Consider the following 21,433-nt stretch of genomic DNA (forward strand, 5'->3'; position numbering starts at 1 on the left):
TTATCTACCATTAAAAAGATAATAACTTAGTAAACTGAAACAGGTTTGTAACATATAATTCAAACAATTTCAGATCCGACGCGCAACACAAAGTACTTTCTGGGATTGCGAGGCCGTCGTGAAGAGTCTGGTGCCGGCGCCGGGCGGACCCATCGATCAGGACATCATCGCTCGGGTACAGCCCTTCGTCTGCCCCTCCTTCCTCTACTGGATCTCGCTGCCTAGAGGAGATAACGTCATCATGGATGTAGTTGCTAAACCTGTAAGTACCCACACTAACATTCTAACCGTAGAATTCCACTGTCGTGACACTTGTATTGATTACACGTATACATATTGTATTCTGTATAAAATGGCAGTGTAATTGTACGGTTAGTAAATTTATTACGTAGGTGATTTCAACAGGCTGAAAAATAACTTTAAAATCGACATTATTCATGAAAAAAAAATCTTTTTCAGCAATACTATTTCTTTACATCTTTAGTAGATGATTTGAACAGTACCTTCGAAAGCGCATATAACAAGGCAAATGAATTATCGACCTTCATGAGAGAACTCGCGCACAACAAAAGTAATATCAAAGAAAACATTAACATCGACAGTATGAGGGAAAAACTTATAAAATCTGTCGATATCATGCTAAATTATAAAATTAATAACTCAAACCCTTCCTATCTCATGTTTAACGAAGCTAACAAGAAATTACTGATATCTACAACATATTTAACTAGAATAGTTACAATAATTAATAAGGTATTAGATAAAATAGAAAATGTAAGCATTCAAGTTCCTAACGTAGACGAAGACAAACTGAAAGCAATGAAAGATGATATATCAGCACTTAAAAAAATATTCAAAAGAAGACCAACGGACGGTATTGCAGTATTTTTCGATACGATTACAAATAATTTATTGAATAACGAAGAAAATAAATTAACAAACGCTTTCGTAGAAACATGCAATCGTTTAAAGAACAACGATACAACCAAAGATATATTAATTGATAATGATAAAGTAAAAGCACAAATATGTCAAATGAATTACGATGTAATATTTTCTATGGTCGATACAGAAAGTGATTTAGACAATGCAAGACTGAGCTTACGTCACCTCGTTAATGTACTACGTAAAGATGAAGAAGACGTTGATGATATATCTAAGTTCCTAAAATCAAGGTAAAGTATTTAATAATTAACTTAAACATAATATCCCTAGCAATATCTGAAATTAGAATTGCAAACAATAATTAACGTACTAGTCAAAACTTAATTTGTAATTTCAGAAATTGTCTGCTGTAAAACTTTAAGTAATCATTTATTAAAAAAACTTTGCAAATATTCAAATAGTCCCTTTTTTAACGTCTATTTGTTTTACAGAAAAGAAATCATAAAGTCTTTGAAATTATCCCTCAAATACGCCTACGATCTTGGTATACCAGTGTATCTGAAGTACCTTCACAACAACGTGCAGCATCAAGAAGTCATCATCACATTCTTATCGGGGGGCAATTGGTGGAAACAACTGAGGGAATTATACAATGGACCATTTGCTACCACGTTCTTGAACAATGTCGAGAAAATTTTCGACATAGCTGATGATATTTTGAACAATTTGGATAAAATACGCGTAAGTAAAAATTATCTACTAAAAATCATCTAGATATCCAGGAGAGTTTTTAAAAACCTTACATTTATTGCACAAGTGGTACTTATAACTACTAAATTGAAATAGCTAAAAAAACCTTATGTTCAGAAGTGACAAGGTATAAATTACAACAAAGTATTATTCCAGTGGGTGCGCCTGATCCGAGAGATCAATGTGAACAGCAAGGAAGACTTCTGCAAGTCCAACGTCTCGATGTCAGAGTACATCCCGGATGAGACCGGCGCGCTGGACAGCTTCAAGCAACAGTTCTGCTTAGATGACACCACGGAACTAGTCAAAGAATTGATGCCCTTACGCTTTGCTTCTCAGGTGATATTTTTTATTTGATAGAATGATTAAATACGGATTTTTTTTCATTTTTCCTTTGAAAATCCAAGTGATATTTGAATGATTTACTCTTTTTAACAATATAGTTCATTCTAGGTATAAACATTTTCATTCACTTATTTTTACTCAAATGAATTAATTACTTCTTGTTATTTCAGGTATTTGACAGTAATTTAAAAATATCAACAGACGTGAACTATACAGCTCTAAATATAGATATAACAAGAATAGAATCTAATTTAGATAAAATAATAAACGGGCCGAACTCCCCTCAAACACCGGAATGGGTGACCGAGAATAAACTGAAGAGGTTTAGATCATCAGCTGTCGCGTTGCTTTCTACGGAAACGCTCACCAAAGCGTCTTTTGGAATATTAGCAAACATTGTTGATGCCGGTACATTGTTGCTAAATAACAGGTAAGATCTTCCTTTAATTTTTTATTTCAACGTTCATCTAAAAATAACTTTCGATTCTGAACTTATTGTTTCCTACTTTAAATGATTCTTACCTCTCAAGTAATTCTTAAAATAATCTTTTTTCCACCAGTCAGTGCACTCTTTGCTCTCAATTCACGACGTGGTTCAAACAGCTAAACCTCCAGTTGTACAAGAAGCAGGAGTACGACAACTTGCTCTGTCACTTGCAGGACATGGACTTGGTCAATGTCTACCACACACTAAAGAACGATTTTCACTGGGATATGGCCATCAAAGAGGTGAGATTTTTGATAAGGATAAATTAGAATATACTAAGATTCTAAAAAACTGAAACTTGGTTCAACCTTAAAAAAAAAGAAAAAATTTGCTTATTTAGAGATCACACTTGCTTCTACACTCAGACACCAGCGTTAAATGGCCACTAAGGGAGTGCCTAATTAATTATCATAAGTCTCTGAGTGTGACAGTTACTCTGAGTTTGGCGAAACTTTAACTTTTTATGTTGTTTCAGTTAATATCATTTCGAAATTATACAAAGTTTGAACTCAACAAGTCTATGAACGAGTTCTTAGAGTTGGTGAAGCAACATCTTCTAGAAGACATAATGTCGCCAACCACAAAGATATCGCAATGTCTAACCTACAATGTTACTAAAAATGCCTTTGGAAATGCTACTTTGTAAGTCCTCAATCATCTGAACATAATCTACCATCTATTCTAGAATATCCATCTTATTTTATATCTCGAAGACTAAACTGCGAAATAAGCAGTTAAAACACTGAAGTTTGTTCACAAAATTCAAATTCATCTCAAATTTTAAAACAGTCTTTTGTAATATTAAAATTTTCCAGATTTGCGAAAGTCGTAGCACATACGTTTAAATTAATACGCGCAGAGTTACCTCACTTAAAAGAAGTGGACGGCATCAAAGAGGTGGAATATCTAAAAGATCTGCAGGCAGCAGTAGCTCACAGACTTGACGTGAAGGTTCCACTCAAAAGTTACTTCAGTAAAAATTTTGATGTAACGAAAAATTTAAAGGAAATCATCAAGAAAGAGTATCTTGTCAAAGCTGTTGAAGATAGCAAAGTTAGTGTACAAGCTGTAAGTATTAATTCTTCAATAAACGTTTCAGGAATAAAAAGTAAAAATTACTATTTGTTAGTTAAAAAATCCAAAAACCCAACCGACTGTAAAACTCGTTGTGAAAATATGAGTCGAATGACAACCCCCCGTCAAAACTGGTTCACCCTGGGTTTCTTTACCAAAATCTCAGTAAAAGTTTGTAGTATGTTTAAACGGATGTTTTGGTCTCAGAAATTCACGCTTAGTTGTTTAGACTACAGATTACCTTGAGTCAGTCGGATAGTTAATTATTTGTCTACAATAATATTTTCTTTATAGATAAATAACCTACAACCGGATGATTTAATATTTAAAAGTGATGAGACCTGGCAGGATCTTTGCGAGAGCTGTGATTGTAACAAAGTCATTAGTGTCATTGTTAATAACCTAAACAGAACATTAATTGATGAAGATGTAAGTTACTTATTATAACTTCTTACAGTTTTCTTTGTTATTAAAAAGTTTTTAACTGAAAACTGAAAATTACAATTATTTGACAGCTACCAATGTTGCAAGATGAAGAGTTCTGGAGTTACAAATTCATATCGAATATTCTGGAACATTTCGAAGCGTTAGTTGGTGACGTGGCTCGACTGTTGGGTGTCGTCAGTACAATGGACGTGTGGGGTGTGGCGCAAGGCAGGCTGGTTGCTATCATTGACACCGCCATACAACTCCTCACTGATGATACACTCGGCAGCATTGTTTATAGGTACACAGTTACAGCTTATCGTTTTCGATCCCTCTGCTATCTACAAAAACTAAAACCATTTATCACTTAAAAGCCGAAAAGTTTAACCTAATCCTGCAAACTTAATTTAAAAAAATAATAATCAATTAATATTTAATTTCAAGTTGACTTATTTTTCTTCCAGCTTGCACGGATTAACAACCGAACTTACACCATTAATAAAAGCTTACGATCTACAAAGTAATCTGCTCGATGTCAGCCGTGGCTTACTGGTGCTGCAACAGATAAGGAACTCATTAATTGAGGAAGATATTAAAGGTAAAATTTTACCGTGAGTTCCTACTACTCAAAGACATATACAAAACATATCTCTGTTTTTTTATGATCTGTGTCGTCATTATACGAACGTTTCATAAGATTGTAGATGAATAGTACAATTTAATATTAAACAAAATGCACCAAATAAAAACGCTTGCCTTTTTAGCCGACTTCAAAAAGAAGGAGGTTATCAATTCGACTGTATTTTTTTTTATATGTGTGTTACCGCGAAACTCCGCCTCTGGTGGTCCGATTTTGATAAAAAATATTTTAATCGAAAGGAAGTGCTTGCAGATGGGTCCCACTTTTTTTTTTTAAATAACTAGAAGCCTAGTAGATTTTTTAAAAATAGTTTTGGTTAACATGTTTCACGTTTTAACGTGATGTACATAATTAAAAAATATTCGTTTCAGTTCCAGTATCGGAGTTATTCTCTGACCCTGAGGAGCTGGAGGTGGAGCTGAGCGCGCTGGGCATCAACAACACCAACTTCTGGTCGGTGGCCGCGCCGCGCATACACGCCGGACATCTACAGTTCAAACCGGTACTAATTGTTTGCGTTTCATCAAATAATTGCTTTCTGTTAGTGAATGACTACTTTAAAAGAATCTGTAATTTAAAAAATGTAAAACTTAATATTTTTTGTCGAATATAAACATCGTCGACTTGCATCCATTAGATCCTGGCTTCAAAGGATACGTTCCACATCAGGCAATTGGTATGCGAGGCGGAGGACCTGGCGCGGGTGTTGGTACCCGCCAATTTGGATGTGGTGACCCTGGACGACGTGCTGGGCGCGCTGGCGGAACAGTTCTGCGACCTGGACGAGGATACAGCCAAGAAGATCGTGTCCGTCCTACTGCAGAACTTGGACTACTCGTATATTATTAACAATGTAAGCAAGTCTTCTCTATTTGTGAATCAATGGTTTGCGTTGTATACAAGCTAAATACTAGCCAGTACTGGAATTGTGAAGAACTAACACACTAAAACTAAATGAGATTGCATTTGTTGCATTTCACAGCAAAACAACAATTTTGTTGGCTATACCATCGAAAGGAAAAAAAAATAATAGGCTCTATTTAGTAAACGAAGAAGCATAATAATAAATAAAAATAATGTAAGGAAGTTACCAATGTTAAGTATACTTCTTTAGCATTTTTTTGTATGCATTTTATAGATAAAAGACTGGCTACTCCGTGAGCTTTACGCAGCGTCGGATCTGTCGGCACAGCGCGGCGAGCTGGTGCTGGACAGCTTCCCACAGCTTGCTGCGCTACTGCCCACAGTCAGGGACAGCTTTGAACGCGTTAGCGGGCTGCTGGCTGACGAGCCCGTGCTCGACTACTTCAAGAAGGATTTCTCCTTTGATAGTTTGTTTGGAGGTATGCACCTGAAACTCTTAACATTGAACTGTGATTTTCTTATCGCAAGAAGGAGATAGAATATTATTCTTTACGTTTTTACAAACACGCATTACACACTTGGTATAAAATAGGATAAAACAGTACCTAGTGTTAATATTTCAGGTGGCGAGTTCATGGCGGCGGCGGGCAGGATGGTGTGCGGCAAACCGTTCAACACGCAAATCAATAGGTTCTTCAAGTCCGTCGTCGAAACCAAAGACTTATCCAGTGAAGCCGATGCTGAGCAATTGGAAGTGTTACCGAGTACGTTTTGTTTTACCTATACAGCGAAATAATTACCTCTAATTAAAAAAAAAACTAATTTAAAGTCTCAAGATTTGTCATCTTTCTGTATATGTTATTTTTAATCTTGTCAATTTCAGCGGACTTCTGCCGATCCATGTACAAACAGATCGTGAGCGTCGACGGCGGCAAGATCGTGTGGAGCTTTGTGAAGCCGCTTGTGATGGGCAAGATCCTGTACACGCCTGTCACACCCAACGTGCACCACATCATACAGAAGGTAACAATCAACTACGTAAATAAGTTCTGAAGTATCCTAATTCCACTTATGACGTTAAGGAAGATATCACTTGCTCTACGTTGCGGTAAATTAGCATTAAGACATCAATCAATTCTTGGTAAAATTGTGAAGAAATAACAACAACTATAACAACTATTCAATAGCCTACAGGTTTACAAAATACTATTTACATTTAACTCTCTCATCATTCAAGGCTAAGCAAACGACATTGTAACGTTATAACAATCTGTTGTTATTTGTCGTCTCCATGCTACGTGCTATGAATGGCCATGAGTGGCCATGAATATGCTCTATTGTCATGGACACAGCAGAACTATGTTGAACTATTCCAGGCAAACGAGACATTTGCACCAATGGTGCAGATGGTAGAACTAGTGCAGAGGTTCGCAAACGCATTTCCCGCGGTGGGGACGTTGTCATCTCACCGCGACGGCCTTGCAGCCTTACAGCAGCTGCTCGCGGCGCCAGCAACACAAGCAATCAAGACGGAACTGTTCGGAGACGTGCAAATACCGGAGATGGATGTTGAGAAGGTTTTCAACAAGTTAGGTGATGTGCAGGTGAGCAACGACCAGTAAAAAGAAAAAAATAAATCAACCACAGATAAAGACAATATTCCTGGATACCATTATTCGTATTTTGATGAATTTATTTATGTATTTAAGGGTTCCGTACATCATTTGTAACAACAACTATATTATAGGACTTGGGCAGCATCCTGCAGAAGGGCTCCAACATCCTGGAGTGCGTGAACCTGAACCGCTTCAGACCTGTGTCTGACGAGCACCAGCTCAGCCTCGAGGCTGTCAAACTATTGAGAGTCAACGAGTTCTCCGCTGGTAATTTATTTTAATGCATATTATTTTATTAACACTCACCAGAGACACGGAAATAATCAAATAGTTCTAAAACGTTATAAATAAGTAATATAGAGAAGAATACATTTTGAAATAATAACTGTAATTATTCAATATTTTTATTACAAACATTATTTAAAAGAAAATTCTGCTTTCTAAAAGAAATAGGCAATTCACGCTGCTGATGATGATAATCGTTTATTTTAGTAGACCATGCAGTTTTTCTTCGACAACGTACTTTAATCTTTCATTGATACAAATCCTTAATCTAAAACTAATCAAATCAACAGGTCTGGTGTTCCTAAATAATGAGTCAAGCATGGAAGTACCACTAAATGTGGAATATAAAATAAGAATGGACATAGAGAATGTACCAACGACAAGTAGAAAGAAGAATTAGTAAGTTTATTATTTACGTGTATGTTTTACATTAATGTCACAATAGAAACTCATAAAGTTAACACTAGTTGTTGGTCAAATAACTAAAATTAACTAATCTAACCTAACTAAATATATCCCTATAAAAAAATAACTTCAATTCAATTCGAATCACTCACTTGTCAAAATTGATTCAGTCGTTTATGCTATAGAAATGCAGGAATTGAACAAAACCAGGGTACAAACTCTCACCACAGTTTTAAAAATAACTTTTTTCCACCAGTCTCTGGATCCCCGGCCCCGAGTCTAACTTCATAGACAATATGCGCTACTTCCGCGGCTTCATCCAGATACAAGACATCATAGACAAGGCCATCATAGATGTCGCTGCGGACAGTCTGGGAAAGACTCTTGACGTAGACTGGGCGACCTACACTCAGCAAGAACCTTATCCTTGCTATAGGAAGGACTTGTCAGTATTACTTGTATTCATTAATTTTAGAATTATCATCATTCGATGCTTTAATTTGATTACTATTTCACATTGCTTCAATTATTCATATTATTTAAATCGTTATTGTTATTTATTCAATTTTCTGTTCCAGTTTCCAAACATCTATATACGAGTCGCAGTCTCTTATTGTAGCGTTTTTCTTCTCACTGCTGTTCACAACTACTTCTGTTGTACGCTTCATCATCTCGGAGAAGGAAAGTGGTAACACTGTGGTAAGTTTACTTCTAAAACTTCAATCCTTTGCATTAAGATGATATATTCATTTAAATATGTGATACTTGTACAGCTGATGTCAGTGATGGGTGTGAACTTGTCGTACCACACGCTGTCGTGGTTCCTGTGGTCGCTGGGCGAGCTGGTGGCGACGGCCGCGTGCATCGCCGCAGTGCTGTGCGCTGGCGGCATCCTGCCTCACACAGCGCCTTCTCTTATCTTCGCGCTCTTGTTCTTGTTTGCCTTCTCAGTGCTGTCTTTCTGGTGAGATAATTACGCGGAATCATAATGTAACTTGTTATTGAGTAAATTAATTTTATCACATTATGAACATCAACTGTTAAGCGTATAGATGGATGTAACATTTGAAGATTTACGCGTTATTGTTCGAGTGATTTGTCGGTTCGAATAATGTAGATGCTGAAGTGGATATCTCTTAAGATGAGAAATTATCTACTAATGTAAATCTGTTGTGACATAATAAATATATTTGTGTTCAGTTACATGATGTCGAAGCTGTTCCGCGGCGCGAGTGTGGGCGCGGTGTGCTCCGGCCTCGCCTACCTCATCTCCTTCATGCCGTTCGTGCTCATCCTCTCCCTGGAGGCGGTACTCACCAGCTCTCTGAAACTCATCGTCGTTAGTACTCTCTGCATTTGCTTAAAACAATCTTTTGCTATTTTGTCCACTATTAAACACGGGACATCTGCCGGCTAAAGATTTTTTAACATTTTTTGAAATCATTATGACACTATATCATATCAACATCAGAATTGATCTGTTCCCACGGCAGTGCCTGTCGATGTCATCGTCGCTGTGCTACGCATTCCTGTACATAACGCGGTACGAGGCGATGGGCTCGGGTGCGCAGTGGGCCCAGCTGTGGGCGTCGCCCGACGGCGTGGACGACATGAGCATCGGTCTCGCCGCGCTCATAATGGTGCTCGACGGCATCCTCTATATCCTTATTGGATTACTTCTAGAAAGACTTTATGGTAATATACCTTCCAGAACTTTGGTGTTTCTGCATATCTTCACATTAGCTTCATGTATTTTGTTTTTGTCAGGCTTCAAAGCTCACCAGGTGAGCGTGGTGGACTGCGAGGCGGCAGGCGAGAAGGCGGGCGTCAGCGTGCTCAACGTGAGCAAGGTGTACGGCGGCGGCAAACTGGCGCTCGACAACTGCTCGCTCGAGCTACACACCGGACAGATCACCTCCCTGCTCGGACACAACGGCGCTGGCAAGAGCACGCTCATGTATGTACTACATTTACTAAACTTAACCTTTAGTATGAATACCAGCAACAGATCTGGAAAATACTGCGTCGTCAAACAGTACAAGACATTCCTCACCGTGTAATATCATAAATTATTTTTTTGTTCTCAGTAACATCATGACAGGAATGCTGAAGCCGACGCGGGGCAGCGTGGTAGTGCGTTGTGGGGGCGGAGGCGCTGCCGGCGCGCGGCTGGGCGTGTGTCCGCAACGCGACGTGCTCTACCGCCAGCTGAGCGCGCGCGAGCACGTGCAGCTCTACGCGCAACTCAAGAGTGGCCGCGACTTGCACGAGCTGCACGACCAGATCGAAAGGTAACGACACAGCGTCGTTTAAATATTATGCAACATGTACTTTCCACCTTCCAGGGGTTTACGTGGGCCAAAGCCCTAGTGGGTTAACTCTAAAATGATCTAATACAACATTTGATTTTTTACTCCAGCATTCTGCGCGTGCTATCGCTGGGCGCGGTGGCGGAGGAGCCCGTGTGGCGGCTGTCGGGAGGCACGCGGCGGCGGCTGTGTGTCGCGCTCGCCTTCGTCGCAGAACCCGGCCTCGTGGTGCTCGACGAGCCCACCGCTGGAGTCGACCCGGCCGCTAGGAGGTACGACATAGAGCAACTTTCATCCTTTCCCTTATGGTATCAAGTTCGATTGTTATTAGGAAATGTTTGTATCAGGGACATTTGGTCAATGATACTGAAGCTGCGTGAGAACAGGACCATTCTGCTGACGACGCATCACCTGGACGAGGCCGAGCTGCTCAGCGATCAGATAGTTATCATGCACAAGGTATTATTTACTTTTTTTATTTATAGGTTAGGTGTCATTTAATGTTAGTTTTGTTTAATGAAATCTCTAATCATTTTTGTTGTATTCATCCAGGGTCAAATCCATACAACGGGCTCACCAATAGAAATCAAACGTTCCCTCGGGAGTGGTTACAAGTTGACGGTGATGTATCCCGAGACCAGGAGGGGACTGAACGAAGTTTGTGACATCGTAGAAGATGAAGAAGCGTGTATAGAAGAGAAAACAAAACTCCTGCTCGCGACTGTCAGGAATGTGATCAGGAATGCGAATTTGATGGATGTGAATGAATCAGAAGTTGAGATAAATCTACCATTCTTCGACCAAGATGGCGTTAGCAGCAAGTAGGTTGTGGTATTTAAAGTAAACCTATTTATTTGAATACGTGATACATTTGCTATTAGGTTGTCTGATCATCCATTGTCTCATCTCAGTTTTATATTCTGTCTGACAGCTACCTCGAGGTGTGCTTGGCTTTGGAATCGCAGCAGTCATCGCTGGGCTTCTGTGACTTCAGCCTAGACTGCAGCAGCTTGGAGCAGGTCTTCTTCACCATCTGCCACCAGGCTGACGCTCCGCTCCAGAACGTTGAATTAGGTAATATTTACAGTTTATTACCTTACATTCGCACTTATATATTCTTACTGAATCTTAAATTTGTTCTTTAATGATCATTAAGGTGTTTCTTTAGTGTAGATTTTTCGTACTCAAGCTCCGCTGTGGGATATGCTTAGTGACCAAATAATTACTGAATATACTAACTAGTAGTGTTATTTTTAAATAATTAAAATTAGTTTCAGATACGCCATCCAAAAGCGCATCGACGTCAAGTCTGCGCAATGACAAAGCCCCACTAGTTCCACGGGACGGCCCACTGGTGGGCTCGATGTGGGATCAATTCCTAGCACTGTTGTACGCCCGATATTTACATTACACCAGAAATAGGTAACAGATTTATACTAGGATTATTTTCAGTGTTGATGTAAGAATTCCTGGACTAATTTATCCATGTTTTAGGTCACTCCTGTTCATGCTGGTGGCGCTGCCGTCGCTGTTCGTGTTGATCTCAATGGCGTTCTCCAACATCCGGCCGCCGCCCAACAGTGAGGTAGCCCTACCTCTGTACCGGATCTACGACAACGCCACCGAATATCTCGTGTATGTACAATCTAAGAATTAAAATTCGCTTCCCACTTTCCTATTTCAATTATAACTTATAATAAATCATTCAAAATAATTTAAAATTTCCATTGTTTCAGTAAAAAGCCATCGATTTCTGACGATAGCGTCATCAGCTCATTATTTGCTCAAGACATCATGAACACTCTCATTGCCGAGAAGCGTGCGAGAAATTGGACAGATGAGGTCAGTGTAACAAATTAGATACTTGTTTCGAGACATACAGTTGTCTCGGTTTTCTGAATGTGATTAACAGTGATGATAATATGGTTTTACAAGTCCTTCGAAAGTCGAAGTCCATGGAAACAAATATATTGATGAATCGCTTCTTTCAGGACAATCCGGTATGTAATTGCGTGGTCACGAAACAAGAATGTGATCTAAGTTCTGTTAATATCACCAATCTGCCTGAACTGATGCTGTTGCCTGATACGACCGCTCTCAACAACTGGATAGTAGCCTCACACGATGTCTACATTGAGAAGAGGTACACAAATTAGTGATTTTTTAGTTTTTGTGTGTAAATAAATCTGTTGCTCTTTCATATCTAATCTACTTTTTCTGGATAGATTTAATAATTGAATAGGTAATAAAATTCTAAACAAAGTGAGGTAACTATCCTATGAGGTAACATCACATTTAGGTAAATATGGCAAAAACGCAACAATGATTAAAGTTATCACGGTCATCACAACTTATACGTGAATGTTGCAGATATGGCGGCTACTCGTCAGTGATCAAGAACAACATATCAAACCTCGTGGTGTGGTACAACAACAAGGGGCACCACGCCATGCCCATGTACCTCAGTGCGCTACACTCTGCGGTGCTGCGCGCAGCCAGCGGACGACTCTCAGCAAATATCACCACCTACACGCACCCACTCAAGATATCCGACGAACCCATCAACAAGGATACTGTGTCAGTACCATCGGCAGACTTTGACATCATCAGTAAAATTAAGGGTCACATCGATTTTATCAGTGGAACAACGTCCAATGAATGCGATGTCTAGTACCATAAACGTTCCCTTTGTCTATCCCCCTTCCTCTTCCCTTCTATTTTCCTTCTTTTATTGTATAATAGAATATCGAACCGGATAATAAGTATTAGGTAAGCATGTTTTGATAGTGTTATGCGCATTGTGTCAGTTACCAGCACATCGCGGACGCGGGGGTGTCGGCGATGTTGCTGATAGCGTTCAGTCTGGCGAGTGCGGGCGGCGCGGTGCGGCTGGTGACTGCGCGCGCCTCGCACCAGCAGCGCCTGCAGCTGCTCGCCGGAGTCACGCCCGCACTCTACTGGGTCACAGCGCTAGTCTGGGACATGATGGTCAGTATAGTCGCACCGGCCACTGTTTTATCATACCTACCACACACATAGGTGGGCATTAACTCGTTAATCCGTTAATCGTTAATTAACGAAGTTAACATTTTCCTTAACGGATTAACTTTTAAGTTAAATTCAAAAAGTGTTAACGCTCTTGTTAACTTCCGTTAAATTCTACTTCCGTTAATTTAGTCCGTTAATGACGTGTTGTCATTTTATTTAAATTATGCATCAGGCTACATTCGTAAGTTCGGCTATGTTCGGCGACCGTCGGCGAGTCGAATGGTGACCGAGAACGAGAGAGAACGAGAACGAGCGAGTGCGAGTGTTATGCAGTTTATACAATACACCGAGCGGCCGGGAAATACGTGATCAAAAGAGTACCGCAGAATCCTTGTTAGAAAATAGTGACGATTTAATCAAACTTACCTCTATCAAATATTGCGAAGTTTAGGCGCTAGACACCTTCAAAGTTTATTTATTATTTCACATTTACACAAATATCTCGAAAAGTCTATATTACATTTTATTCACATTGAAACTGGTTTTCATTTATTTAACATCACTTTTTTTTAGAACAAGATTTTGTTATAAAATCAACATAAGGTTCGAAAGCACTTTATTCTAAATACAATAATTATACACTTTGTCTTATACGTGAAACGCAAAATCTAGTAAAAAAGATAAACACTGCGTTGAATTGCAATCGAAATAATCAAGTGTGCATTACTCTTCAACCTCGTAACTAAATTACAACTAAACTTTGTTGGCGACAAAAATGTTTATTTTAATATTGAAGTTTAAAGACAACAAAAAATATTAAAAAAAATCGTTTATGGCTCATTTGAAAAAGCGTACAAATAGGATTTTTTTGTCATTGCGTAGATAAGAAACAAATAATGAAAAATAAATTTAAAAATACGAAAGACGAAATGTGCACGCAATAAACGTTCCTCAAAAACAAAAGGGATTTAGGTGTTTATTACCGTCGTTTGTTTTTTTGGGGCTTCTTCATAGTCAACGAAAAATAATTTTAACAACAACAAAAATATGAACAAAGGATGAAATGGACAGCCGCACAGAGAATGCGATAACGAACTCGATGGATTTATGGCCCCAACCCTTCTAATGGTCGGGGATGCACGTGCGCTGCGCAAAGACAATAGCGAAGATAATTTGTTTGTTTACAAAAAAAAGTATACGACAAAACGAGAAAGAATGAGGAAAAAGATAAAATTTTTGTTAGTGAAATAATGTTAAATTGTGTTATATATACTAAAATTAATATGTGAAATGTCGCCACAAGTGACCTTTACAAAAAGACATCGATTTTTTACGAATAAAATTAATTTAAAATAAACTTTCGATATCGAATGTCGTTGAAAATACAGTCAAAATCTGTTATAACGACATCGAAGGGACTACTCATATTGAGTCGTAAAAACCGATAGTTGTAACAACCGGTGACAGGTATTAATAGGAAAGATATGTAATAACATTCAGCCAGGACCTTTGATTTTGGTCAATTTAACCGGTATGTTGTTCTAAACGATGTCGCTATAAACGGTTTTGACTGTAATTCAAAACATATTCTTACTAATTGACTATAACGATTTTATAGGTGATAAGAAATATACCCGCGATCGGTTGTTTTTGTTGTCGTGTAACGTATTACTTGATTTACATATATAACAATAGATCGGACGATAGATCATTAGATGATAGAAGTTATCGAAGGCATCTCAGTTGTATAGTTTGATGTGTTGAGATGTATCACTGGATTGGTTATGTAGTTTATTTATTAATGTTATAATAAGTTCCCTCTGATGTTAAGAAGTTTTATTAATAAATCTATATTAATAAATAGAAAATAAGTAAAAAATAATAAGTATGTTCGTGGGTACTTAGCTGAAATAAAATAAAAAAATATTACCAAATTATACAGAATATTAAATGTTCAGTTGTTGGAGCATGAGCTAATGAATATACGGGTGCAAATAGTAACAGATAAATGTACTGCATACAAGTTTTGATTGTTTTCTTTTGAATATTATCACATGTCTCACAGTTTAACAGAAAATTTGTGTTGTCTAAATTTAGTTAGCTATCTAATTCCGTGATGTCGGATTGTCGATAAAAAATTGACCAAAAAAGTCAATTGTCCATCATTGTCAGTGTAGTATATAAGTGTGTGTAATAAGTGCATGCTATGTCATTAGTATGGTACAGGCATTATAGTACATCGCTCCTATTGTAGAAGTTTTATTTTAGTAAATTATATTACTAAACTATAGATAGGATTAGCGATCGCCCGAGATTTTGTAAGCGCAGTAAAAAAATAGCCTAAGTTCTATTGTCTAGCCTAAGTCTCGACAAAATCGATCCATACGATTCGGAGATTATTCATATGGCCATTTCCCGCTTGGGCCTTATACTCGTAATTTTTGTTTATAAACAAACATTAACTTTAACTGTTAACTTTAACTTGCGTTAAATTTTTGTAAATTAAACGCTTTAACGATTAACGAAGTTAAATTTTTATTTAACGAATTAACGATTAACGAAGTTAACTTTTTGATTAACTGTGCCCAGCTATGACCACACACAATGTCCAATATCTGACATTGACCCGAAATTTATTTTGAAAGATTGCTTCAATCTTCAATTGCTATTTCGATCTTCAGGTCGGTAAAATATAAACTGATTGCATAAGGGAAAACATTTGAGTTCGAACGTTGAATTAGGTCATACGTCAGCTGTAATTACTCCTTATTAGAATCAATTAATTTTATCTTAGTTTTGTTGACATCAATTCCTTCCTTCTCAGGTAATTATAGTGAACATCATAATCACGGCGGCGGTCCTGCAGGCGTTCCACTTCCCAGTCTTCGTCTCGAGGAACAATTTGCCCGCCATTTGCCTTCTCCTCTTTTTATACGGGTATGTATCTATATTACTTAAGTATAATATTAACATTTTGTATTTAAAACTTAGATTAATGTAGGGCAGATGATTGATGTCATTTTGGTAACGTATTACATGGTTCGTTTAGGTACGGGTGCGCGGGTGTGGTACACGTGGCGTCCCGGCTGTTCACGCAGCCCAGTCTCGCCAACATGATCCTCTTCTGCGCTAACACCTTCGTAGGCATCGTCGGCATTGCTCTGCTGCTCATTCTCGACATCATCTCTGAATCTGATGTGAGCACTGTGACATTACATGACCTAATTTACATAATTTTCTCAGTAAAGTGGTAAATATTGAAGCCACAGCTGTCGTAAATAAAAGAGGAAAGCATCACATATATGGTCGTTGTTAACGATGAGTTCCTTAAAATTACACTTTAAATTTTTTACTGAAACCTTTTTACATAATTAACGGATAACCTTCACTTACATTAAAATTAATGAATGTCCACAGGCAACCGATAGAGCGCGTTGGGTGCTGCACAAGATCTTTATGCTGAGTCCACAGTTCACTCTCGGAGACGGAGTGCTGGAGATCGCTAAAAACACAATAAGAGCACAGGTTTGAACACATTCCTCACCCTCATATCACTCCTTCTGATAAATTTAGAAGAGAACCTTCTAGGTAAAAGAGGAAGAACCGTCATATCTTAGACAAATTTTAGAAGAATGTCTAAAACCATTAAAAACCATATTGGCATGGAACGTTTCAAGCTGATCACCTATATCTTTAAACTTGACCATTACTGACTACGTGTATGTTGTCAGGTGCTGGGCCAGTTCGGTATGGAGACATACCAGGACCCGCTGAGCAGCGACCTCATCGCCTACCACTACCTGGCTCTCGTCCTCGTCGGCACCGTGCTGCATCTCCTCAACCTTGCCATCGAATACGACTGCTTTGAAGTTCTACTTGCTAAGTAAGCTAGCGATCGGAGTATATATAAGTTTTAGTTGGTTACATTTTAGTAAGAGAAATGAGCGAGCGAACTGAAGATTTAGTTCAAATTCTAAATAAGTAAATGTATTTCTAATTAGGAAAGAACAGAAAAAAAAGGAAGATAAATCCAAAAAAATCGACAGAGGAGAGGATCGATATAGAAATATTTCTTTCTCTTTTATTTGTTTATTCTCTTTTCTGTTTAATATTCTGTCAGTTAAAAATTGTTTATGTATTTAGGTTCCGTTCGGAGTACATAGAGCCGCTGCCGGACAGCGAGCTGGACCCCGAGGTGGTTGCGGAGCGGCGCCGCGTGCTCGCCGCGCGTACGCCGCTGCGTCTTAGGACTATTGGCAACATTAATGCAGGTCTGTCTTATTTATGAATCTCACTCTCTTTCTCTTTCAGTTTCAGTTTCGGTACTATGTCAGTTGGATTTTTTTTAAATAATGGTTAGAAGCTTCTAATAGAAATCCTAGGTGAGGAATAGTAACAAAACTTGGTCATGTTCTACAATTATTCCGAGTCCCGCTTTTGTTTACATATAATTGACTTGTAAACCAATTGGTGTACAGGTTTCCTGGACATGGAGGAGAAGAAAGGTCCGGTACCTGAGGTGTCAGTGGGCGAGGTAGCGGCATGTGTGAGGCTGGGCAAAGTCTACCCCACGTTGGCTGGTCACCGTCTCGCCCTACGAGACCTCACCATCGCCATACCATCCGGACAGGTCTGATTTATTGATTATTAAATGGCGCACATCTCTCCTAAAAGTACTAGCACCAATTAAAATATTTACCCACTATTTAGTAAAAGAAAGTGTTTATACAATCCAGTGTACGGCGTTGCTGGGTCAGAACGGCGCCGGGAAATCTACGACTTTCTCTATGCTGACCGGTGAAGTGAGGCCCAGCTCCGGTCACATCTGTCTCCGCAACATCCGCGCACGACCCACAGATCTTTGCAAAGGATTCATCAGTAATACATTATTTATCTTATTTATATGATCTTGTCATGTCTTTTTATCATCCCTTCTATTTTATACAACTAACTGTTACAACGAAACTATTCGATAAGTTTCTGAGATGAATTATTGAACGTTTTCATTCAATTTTGAACATCATTGATCAGGTTACTGTCCACAAAGTGACGCCATCGATCCACTGCTGACGGTGAGGGAGACGCTGAAGTTCTACTGCAGGTTGAGAGGTATACAGGACCAGGACGAGGTAACACATAACTTGATCTACATTACTTATTACAATAATTTTCTCTTTTTTCCTATTCTAATTGGAGGAGAACCAGGTTTTTTATCAGACGTCACTTCAGTCAAAATTTCCTTAGCGTGTCATTTTCTTGTCCAAATTTAAGGTACATTCTGTTCTAGGTGATAAGAAGAACGATAGAGACATTTGATTTAACCAAATACCGAGATGTGCGCAGTGGTCTGCTGAGTGGTGGCAACAAGCGCAAGTTGTGCACCGCCATCGCGTTCATGGGCAGGACACCGCTCGTGCTGTTGGATGAACCCACCAGGTTATTATACAAAATACACCATTTTATTTACTATCGATGATTTAACTCGCTGTTTTGTAACATTAATGTTAATATTGATGTATATGTCTAGGACAAAACGATGTAACATAAGGAAAGTAGACTTTATCTAGCTAGGAAGATTACATTGATGAATACATTCGTCTCCCTCCTCTCCAGTGGCATGGACCCCGGCTCTCGCACGTGTGTGACGCGCGGCGTGCAACGCGCGTGCAGCTCCGGGCGCGGCGTGCTGCTGGCCACGCACGCGCTGGACGACGCACGCCGCCTCGCCGCGCGCGTCGCGCTGCTGCAGGCCGGCACTCTGCGCGCGCTCGCTCCTCTACACCACTGCTTGAGAAGGTAACAGATCTAAGTTCACCATCACATAGATTAAGTAATTCTTTAATGATGGTTTATTAATAACTAGCTTTTACCCGCGACTCCGTCCGCGCGGAATAAATAATAGAAAACGGGGTAAAAATTATCCAATGTCCGTTTCCTGGTTCCAAGCTACCTGCCCACCAATTTTCAGTCAAATCGATTCAGCCGTTCTTGAGTTACAAATAGTGTAACTAATACGACTTTCTTTTATATATATAGATGTTAATGTTATAATTTTCCAGCATCTGTTTGAGACCGTGTGTGTGTGTGTGCAGGTTTGGTGGGGGGCAGGCGGTGTGGTGGCGGGTGCGGGGCGGGCGCGGGGCGGTGCGGGGGGCGTGGCGCAGGCTGCAGATGGCGGCGCCGCACGCGCAGCTTCAGGCGCTGCACAACAACGCGCTGCACTTCCTGCTGCCAACACACTGCATTGGTACGAACATCTAACTCACATACGTTTATACCATGTATTTATTAAATTCCCTGATTGTTTTTTTTTACTAAAGACTGTGTTGTAATGTTCGCAGTGGATGGTAAGGAAGTTCACACTCGTGTGAGCGAGGTGTTCCGGCTGACGGCAGAGCTTCACGACGCTTGTGACATCGAGGACTTCACAGTCAATCAGAGCTCGCTCGACCAGGTCTCATCTCATTTCTACAAGCTACAGTTCTAACCAAACGATTTTTAATCATTTAAAAAATTGTAAAGAAAATATTAACTTTATGGTATTTTAGACATAAGAAATCATGCATTTAATAATTAAAAGGTTTCTTTTCATTATGTTTTAAACTAGTCTAAATTACAGAATATTCCTTAGGTTATTTTATCAGTCGTTGGATTCAAATTCAACAATGTTCTTTCGTTTATTTTGATATATAACCAAATGTTATTTTTGACAGAGATAAATATTTATATATCTACAGATGTTCCTACAATTCGCGGGGTCGAGCAGGTCGCGGGGCACCGAGCTGGAGGAGCAGGAGTCCGACCCCGCACCCCCCACCCTCAACTGTGACGTCAGCGACATCACCGCACTCTGATCACATAACACACATTGTATGCCTACGGAAAGAATTAAAACTTAATTTATTTGACACACTCAAAGTTGTTAAATGGTTGAGTGATAGTCCTTAGGGAATAAACACACTAAGGTGTGGGAGTAAAGTATTTATGAACTAGTAATATTACTTGTAAAAAATTATATTTAATATGCAATAGTGGGTTAACACTAAACTTGATACCATGACATTATTTTAGAATAACTTACACTAACTGAGGGTTTTTGAGTCCAAAATTCCCGTTTAAAACGTATTGCTATCTCTGTTTTCTTCAATGATAATGTAAGGGATGAAAATATGTTTTTTACAGAGATTTTTGGTCTCAGAAATCCACAGTTATGGAATAGCGTAAGTTCAGATAAATGCTACCTCCGAATAATGTCACGTTAAAAGTACGTTAAAGTAAAATGATTACAATTTTTTTATTATTTCAATCGATTTATTTTATCCAAACATTCGCACATCATTTATACAGACATGTGCATTTTATTAAATACTAGCTGTCGCCCGCGATTCCGTTCGCGCTCAATTAAAAATCTTTCAAAAGGGGTATAAAAAATAGATAGTAGCCGATTCTCAGACCTACTGAATATGTACATAAAATTACATAAAAATCGGTCAAGCCGTTTAGGAAAAGTATAGTAACTAACATTGTGATACGAGGATTTTATATATAAGACTAGCTATTGCCCGCGACTCCGTCCGCGCGCAATTAAAAAAAACTTAATAGGGGTATGAAAAATAGATGTCCGATTCTCAGACCTACTGAATATGCTCACAAAATTTCATGAGAATCGGTCAAGCCGTTTCGGAGGAGTTTAACCACAAACACCGCGACACGAGAAATTTATATATTAAATTATAGCGGTTCTTCAACAAATGTACAGAACTTATTTACATCTCTTTCATACTTAATGAAAAAACAAATAAACCAACATTTTTTTTATTTTTTTTCACTGATAGAAACAAATAGTTACATATATATTTTTGATCGGCCAAAATTAAAGACAACTTAATGTATGTAGATTATAAGTAAATAAATGTCTCTTAAAATAAGATAGATGATGTAAACATGTTTCGGTAATGGAAACTGATACGACGCAACAATCTAAACATTGTTTGCATTTTTGTATGCGCTCTGTGATATTTGTAATGTTTATGTAAACAATGAATAAATAATATGGAATGGTTTTACATTTATTATTTTTAAAAACTTCTTAAAAATTAACTCAAACTACCTTCAGTCAAATACAAAAAAAAACAAACATAAAACGTTTAATATTTTTTTATTATAAAATAATAATAAAGTAATCAAGATACTTAGAAGATGAGATCATTTTAATTAAAATAATATTTTTTTTATATATTTCACAAATAATTTCAACATTTAAACCTATTTCCCGATACATTAGAGATATACATAAAAAAAAAAAAAATTATGGTTATACAGCATGTTTCAAAACTCGATGTCAAACTTTGAATTTTGA

At 38.4% G+C, this 21,433-nt stretch overlaps 1 protein-coding gene across 1 annotated transcript in view; it reads left to right on the forward strand.

The window, feature by feature from the left end:
- LOC106715101 overlaps positions 1 to 20,155 on the forward strand; it is a 63,120-nt gene extending 42,965 nt beyond the window's left edge. Inside the window, exons 22-70 of the mRNA XM_045683420.1 lie at positions 74 to 262; positions 460 to 1,175; positions 1,377 to 1,626; positions 1,792 to 1,974; positions 2,151 to 2,410; positions 2,541 to 2,709; positions 2,943 to 3,109; positions 3,283 to 3,535; positions 3,836 to 3,970; positions 4,057 to 4,268; positions 4,432 to 4,565; positions 4,979 to 5,109; positions 5,245 to 5,460; positions 5,746 to 5,950; positions 6,095 to 6,235; positions 6,355 to 6,494; positions 6,848 to 7,075; positions 7,219 to 7,354; positions 7,663 to 7,771; positions 8,034 to 8,222; positions 8,356 to 8,476; positions 8,551 to 8,741; positions 8,978 to 9,116; positions 9,271 to 9,472; positions 9,545 to 9,734; positions 9,865 to 10,068; positions 10,197 to 10,358; positions 10,434 to 10,545; positions 10,639 to 10,907; positions 11,018 to 11,160; positions 11,358 to 11,508; positions 11,581 to 11,721; positions 11,823 to 11,928; positions 12,078 to 12,229; positions 12,457 to 12,663; positions 12,894 to 13,074; positions 15,899 to 16,011; positions 16,124 to 16,271; positions 16,492 to 16,599; positions 16,806 to 16,957; positions 17,218 to 17,345; positions 17,553 to 17,704; positions 17,811 to 17,952; positions 18,106 to 18,203; positions 18,362 to 18,510; positions 18,688 to 18,870; positions 19,167 to 19,321; positions 19,416 to 19,528; positions 19,812 to 20,155. Coding sequence (XP_045539376.1) covers positions 74 to 262; positions 460 to 1,175; positions 1,377 to 1,626; positions 1,792 to 1,974; positions 2,151 to 2,410; positions 2,541 to 2,709; positions 2,943 to 3,109; positions 3,283 to 3,535; positions 3,836 to 3,970; positions 4,057 to 4,268; positions 4,432 to 4,565; positions 4,979 to 5,109; positions 5,245 to 5,460; positions 5,746 to 5,950; positions 6,095 to 6,235; positions 6,355 to 6,494; positions 6,848 to 7,075; positions 7,219 to 7,354; positions 7,663 to 7,771; positions 8,034 to 8,222; positions 8,356 to 8,476; positions 8,551 to 8,741; positions 8,978 to 9,116; positions 9,271 to 9,472; positions 9,545 to 9,734; positions 9,865 to 10,068; positions 10,197 to 10,358; positions 10,434 to 10,545; positions 10,639 to 10,907; positions 11,018 to 11,160; positions 11,358 to 11,508; positions 11,581 to 11,721; positions 11,823 to 11,928; positions 12,078 to 12,229; positions 12,457 to 12,663; positions 12,894 to 13,074; positions 15,899 to 16,011; positions 16,124 to 16,271; positions 16,492 to 16,599; positions 16,806 to 16,957; positions 17,218 to 17,345; positions 17,553 to 17,704; positions 17,811 to 17,952; positions 18,106 to 18,203; positions 18,362 to 18,510; positions 18,688 to 18,870; positions 19,167 to 19,321; positions 19,416 to 19,528; positions 19,812 to 19,928 — 8,592 coding nt within the window. The 3' untranslated portion in view covers positions 19,929 to 20,155. The remainder of the gene's footprint in view (positions 1 to 73; positions 263 to 459; positions 1,176 to 1,376; positions 1,627 to 1,791; positions 1,975 to 2,150; positions 2,411 to 2,540; positions 2,710 to 2,942; positions 3,110 to 3,282; positions 3,536 to 3,835; positions 3,971 to 4,056; positions 4,269 to 4,431; positions 4,566 to 4,978; positions 5,110 to 5,244; positions 5,461 to 5,745; positions 5,951 to 6,094; positions 6,236 to 6,354; positions 6,495 to 6,847; positions 7,076 to 7,218; positions 7,355 to 7,662; positions 7,772 to 8,033; positions 8,223 to 8,355; positions 8,477 to 8,550; positions 8,742 to 8,977; positions 9,117 to 9,270; positions 9,473 to 9,544; positions 9,735 to 9,864; positions 10,069 to 10,196; positions 10,359 to 10,433; positions 10,546 to 10,638; positions 10,908 to 11,017; positions 11,161 to 11,357; positions 11,509 to 11,580; positions 11,722 to 11,822; positions 11,929 to 12,077; positions 12,230 to 12,456; positions 12,664 to 12,893; positions 13,075 to 15,898; positions 16,012 to 16,123; positions 16,272 to 16,491; positions 16,600 to 16,805; positions 16,958 to 17,217; positions 17,346 to 17,552; positions 17,705 to 17,810; positions 17,953 to 18,105; positions 18,204 to 18,361; positions 18,511 to 18,687; positions 18,871 to 19,166; positions 19,322 to 19,415; positions 19,529 to 19,811) is intronic.
- Positions 20,156 to 21,433: the final 1,278 nt, after the last annotated feature.

Source organism: Papilio machaon, chromosome 22 (assembly GCF_912999745.1).
Source record: "Papilio machaon chromosome 22, ilPapMach1.1, whole genome shotgun sequence".
NCBI lineage: Eukaryota > Metazoa > Arthropoda > Insecta > Lepidoptera > Papilionidae > Papilio > Papilio machaon.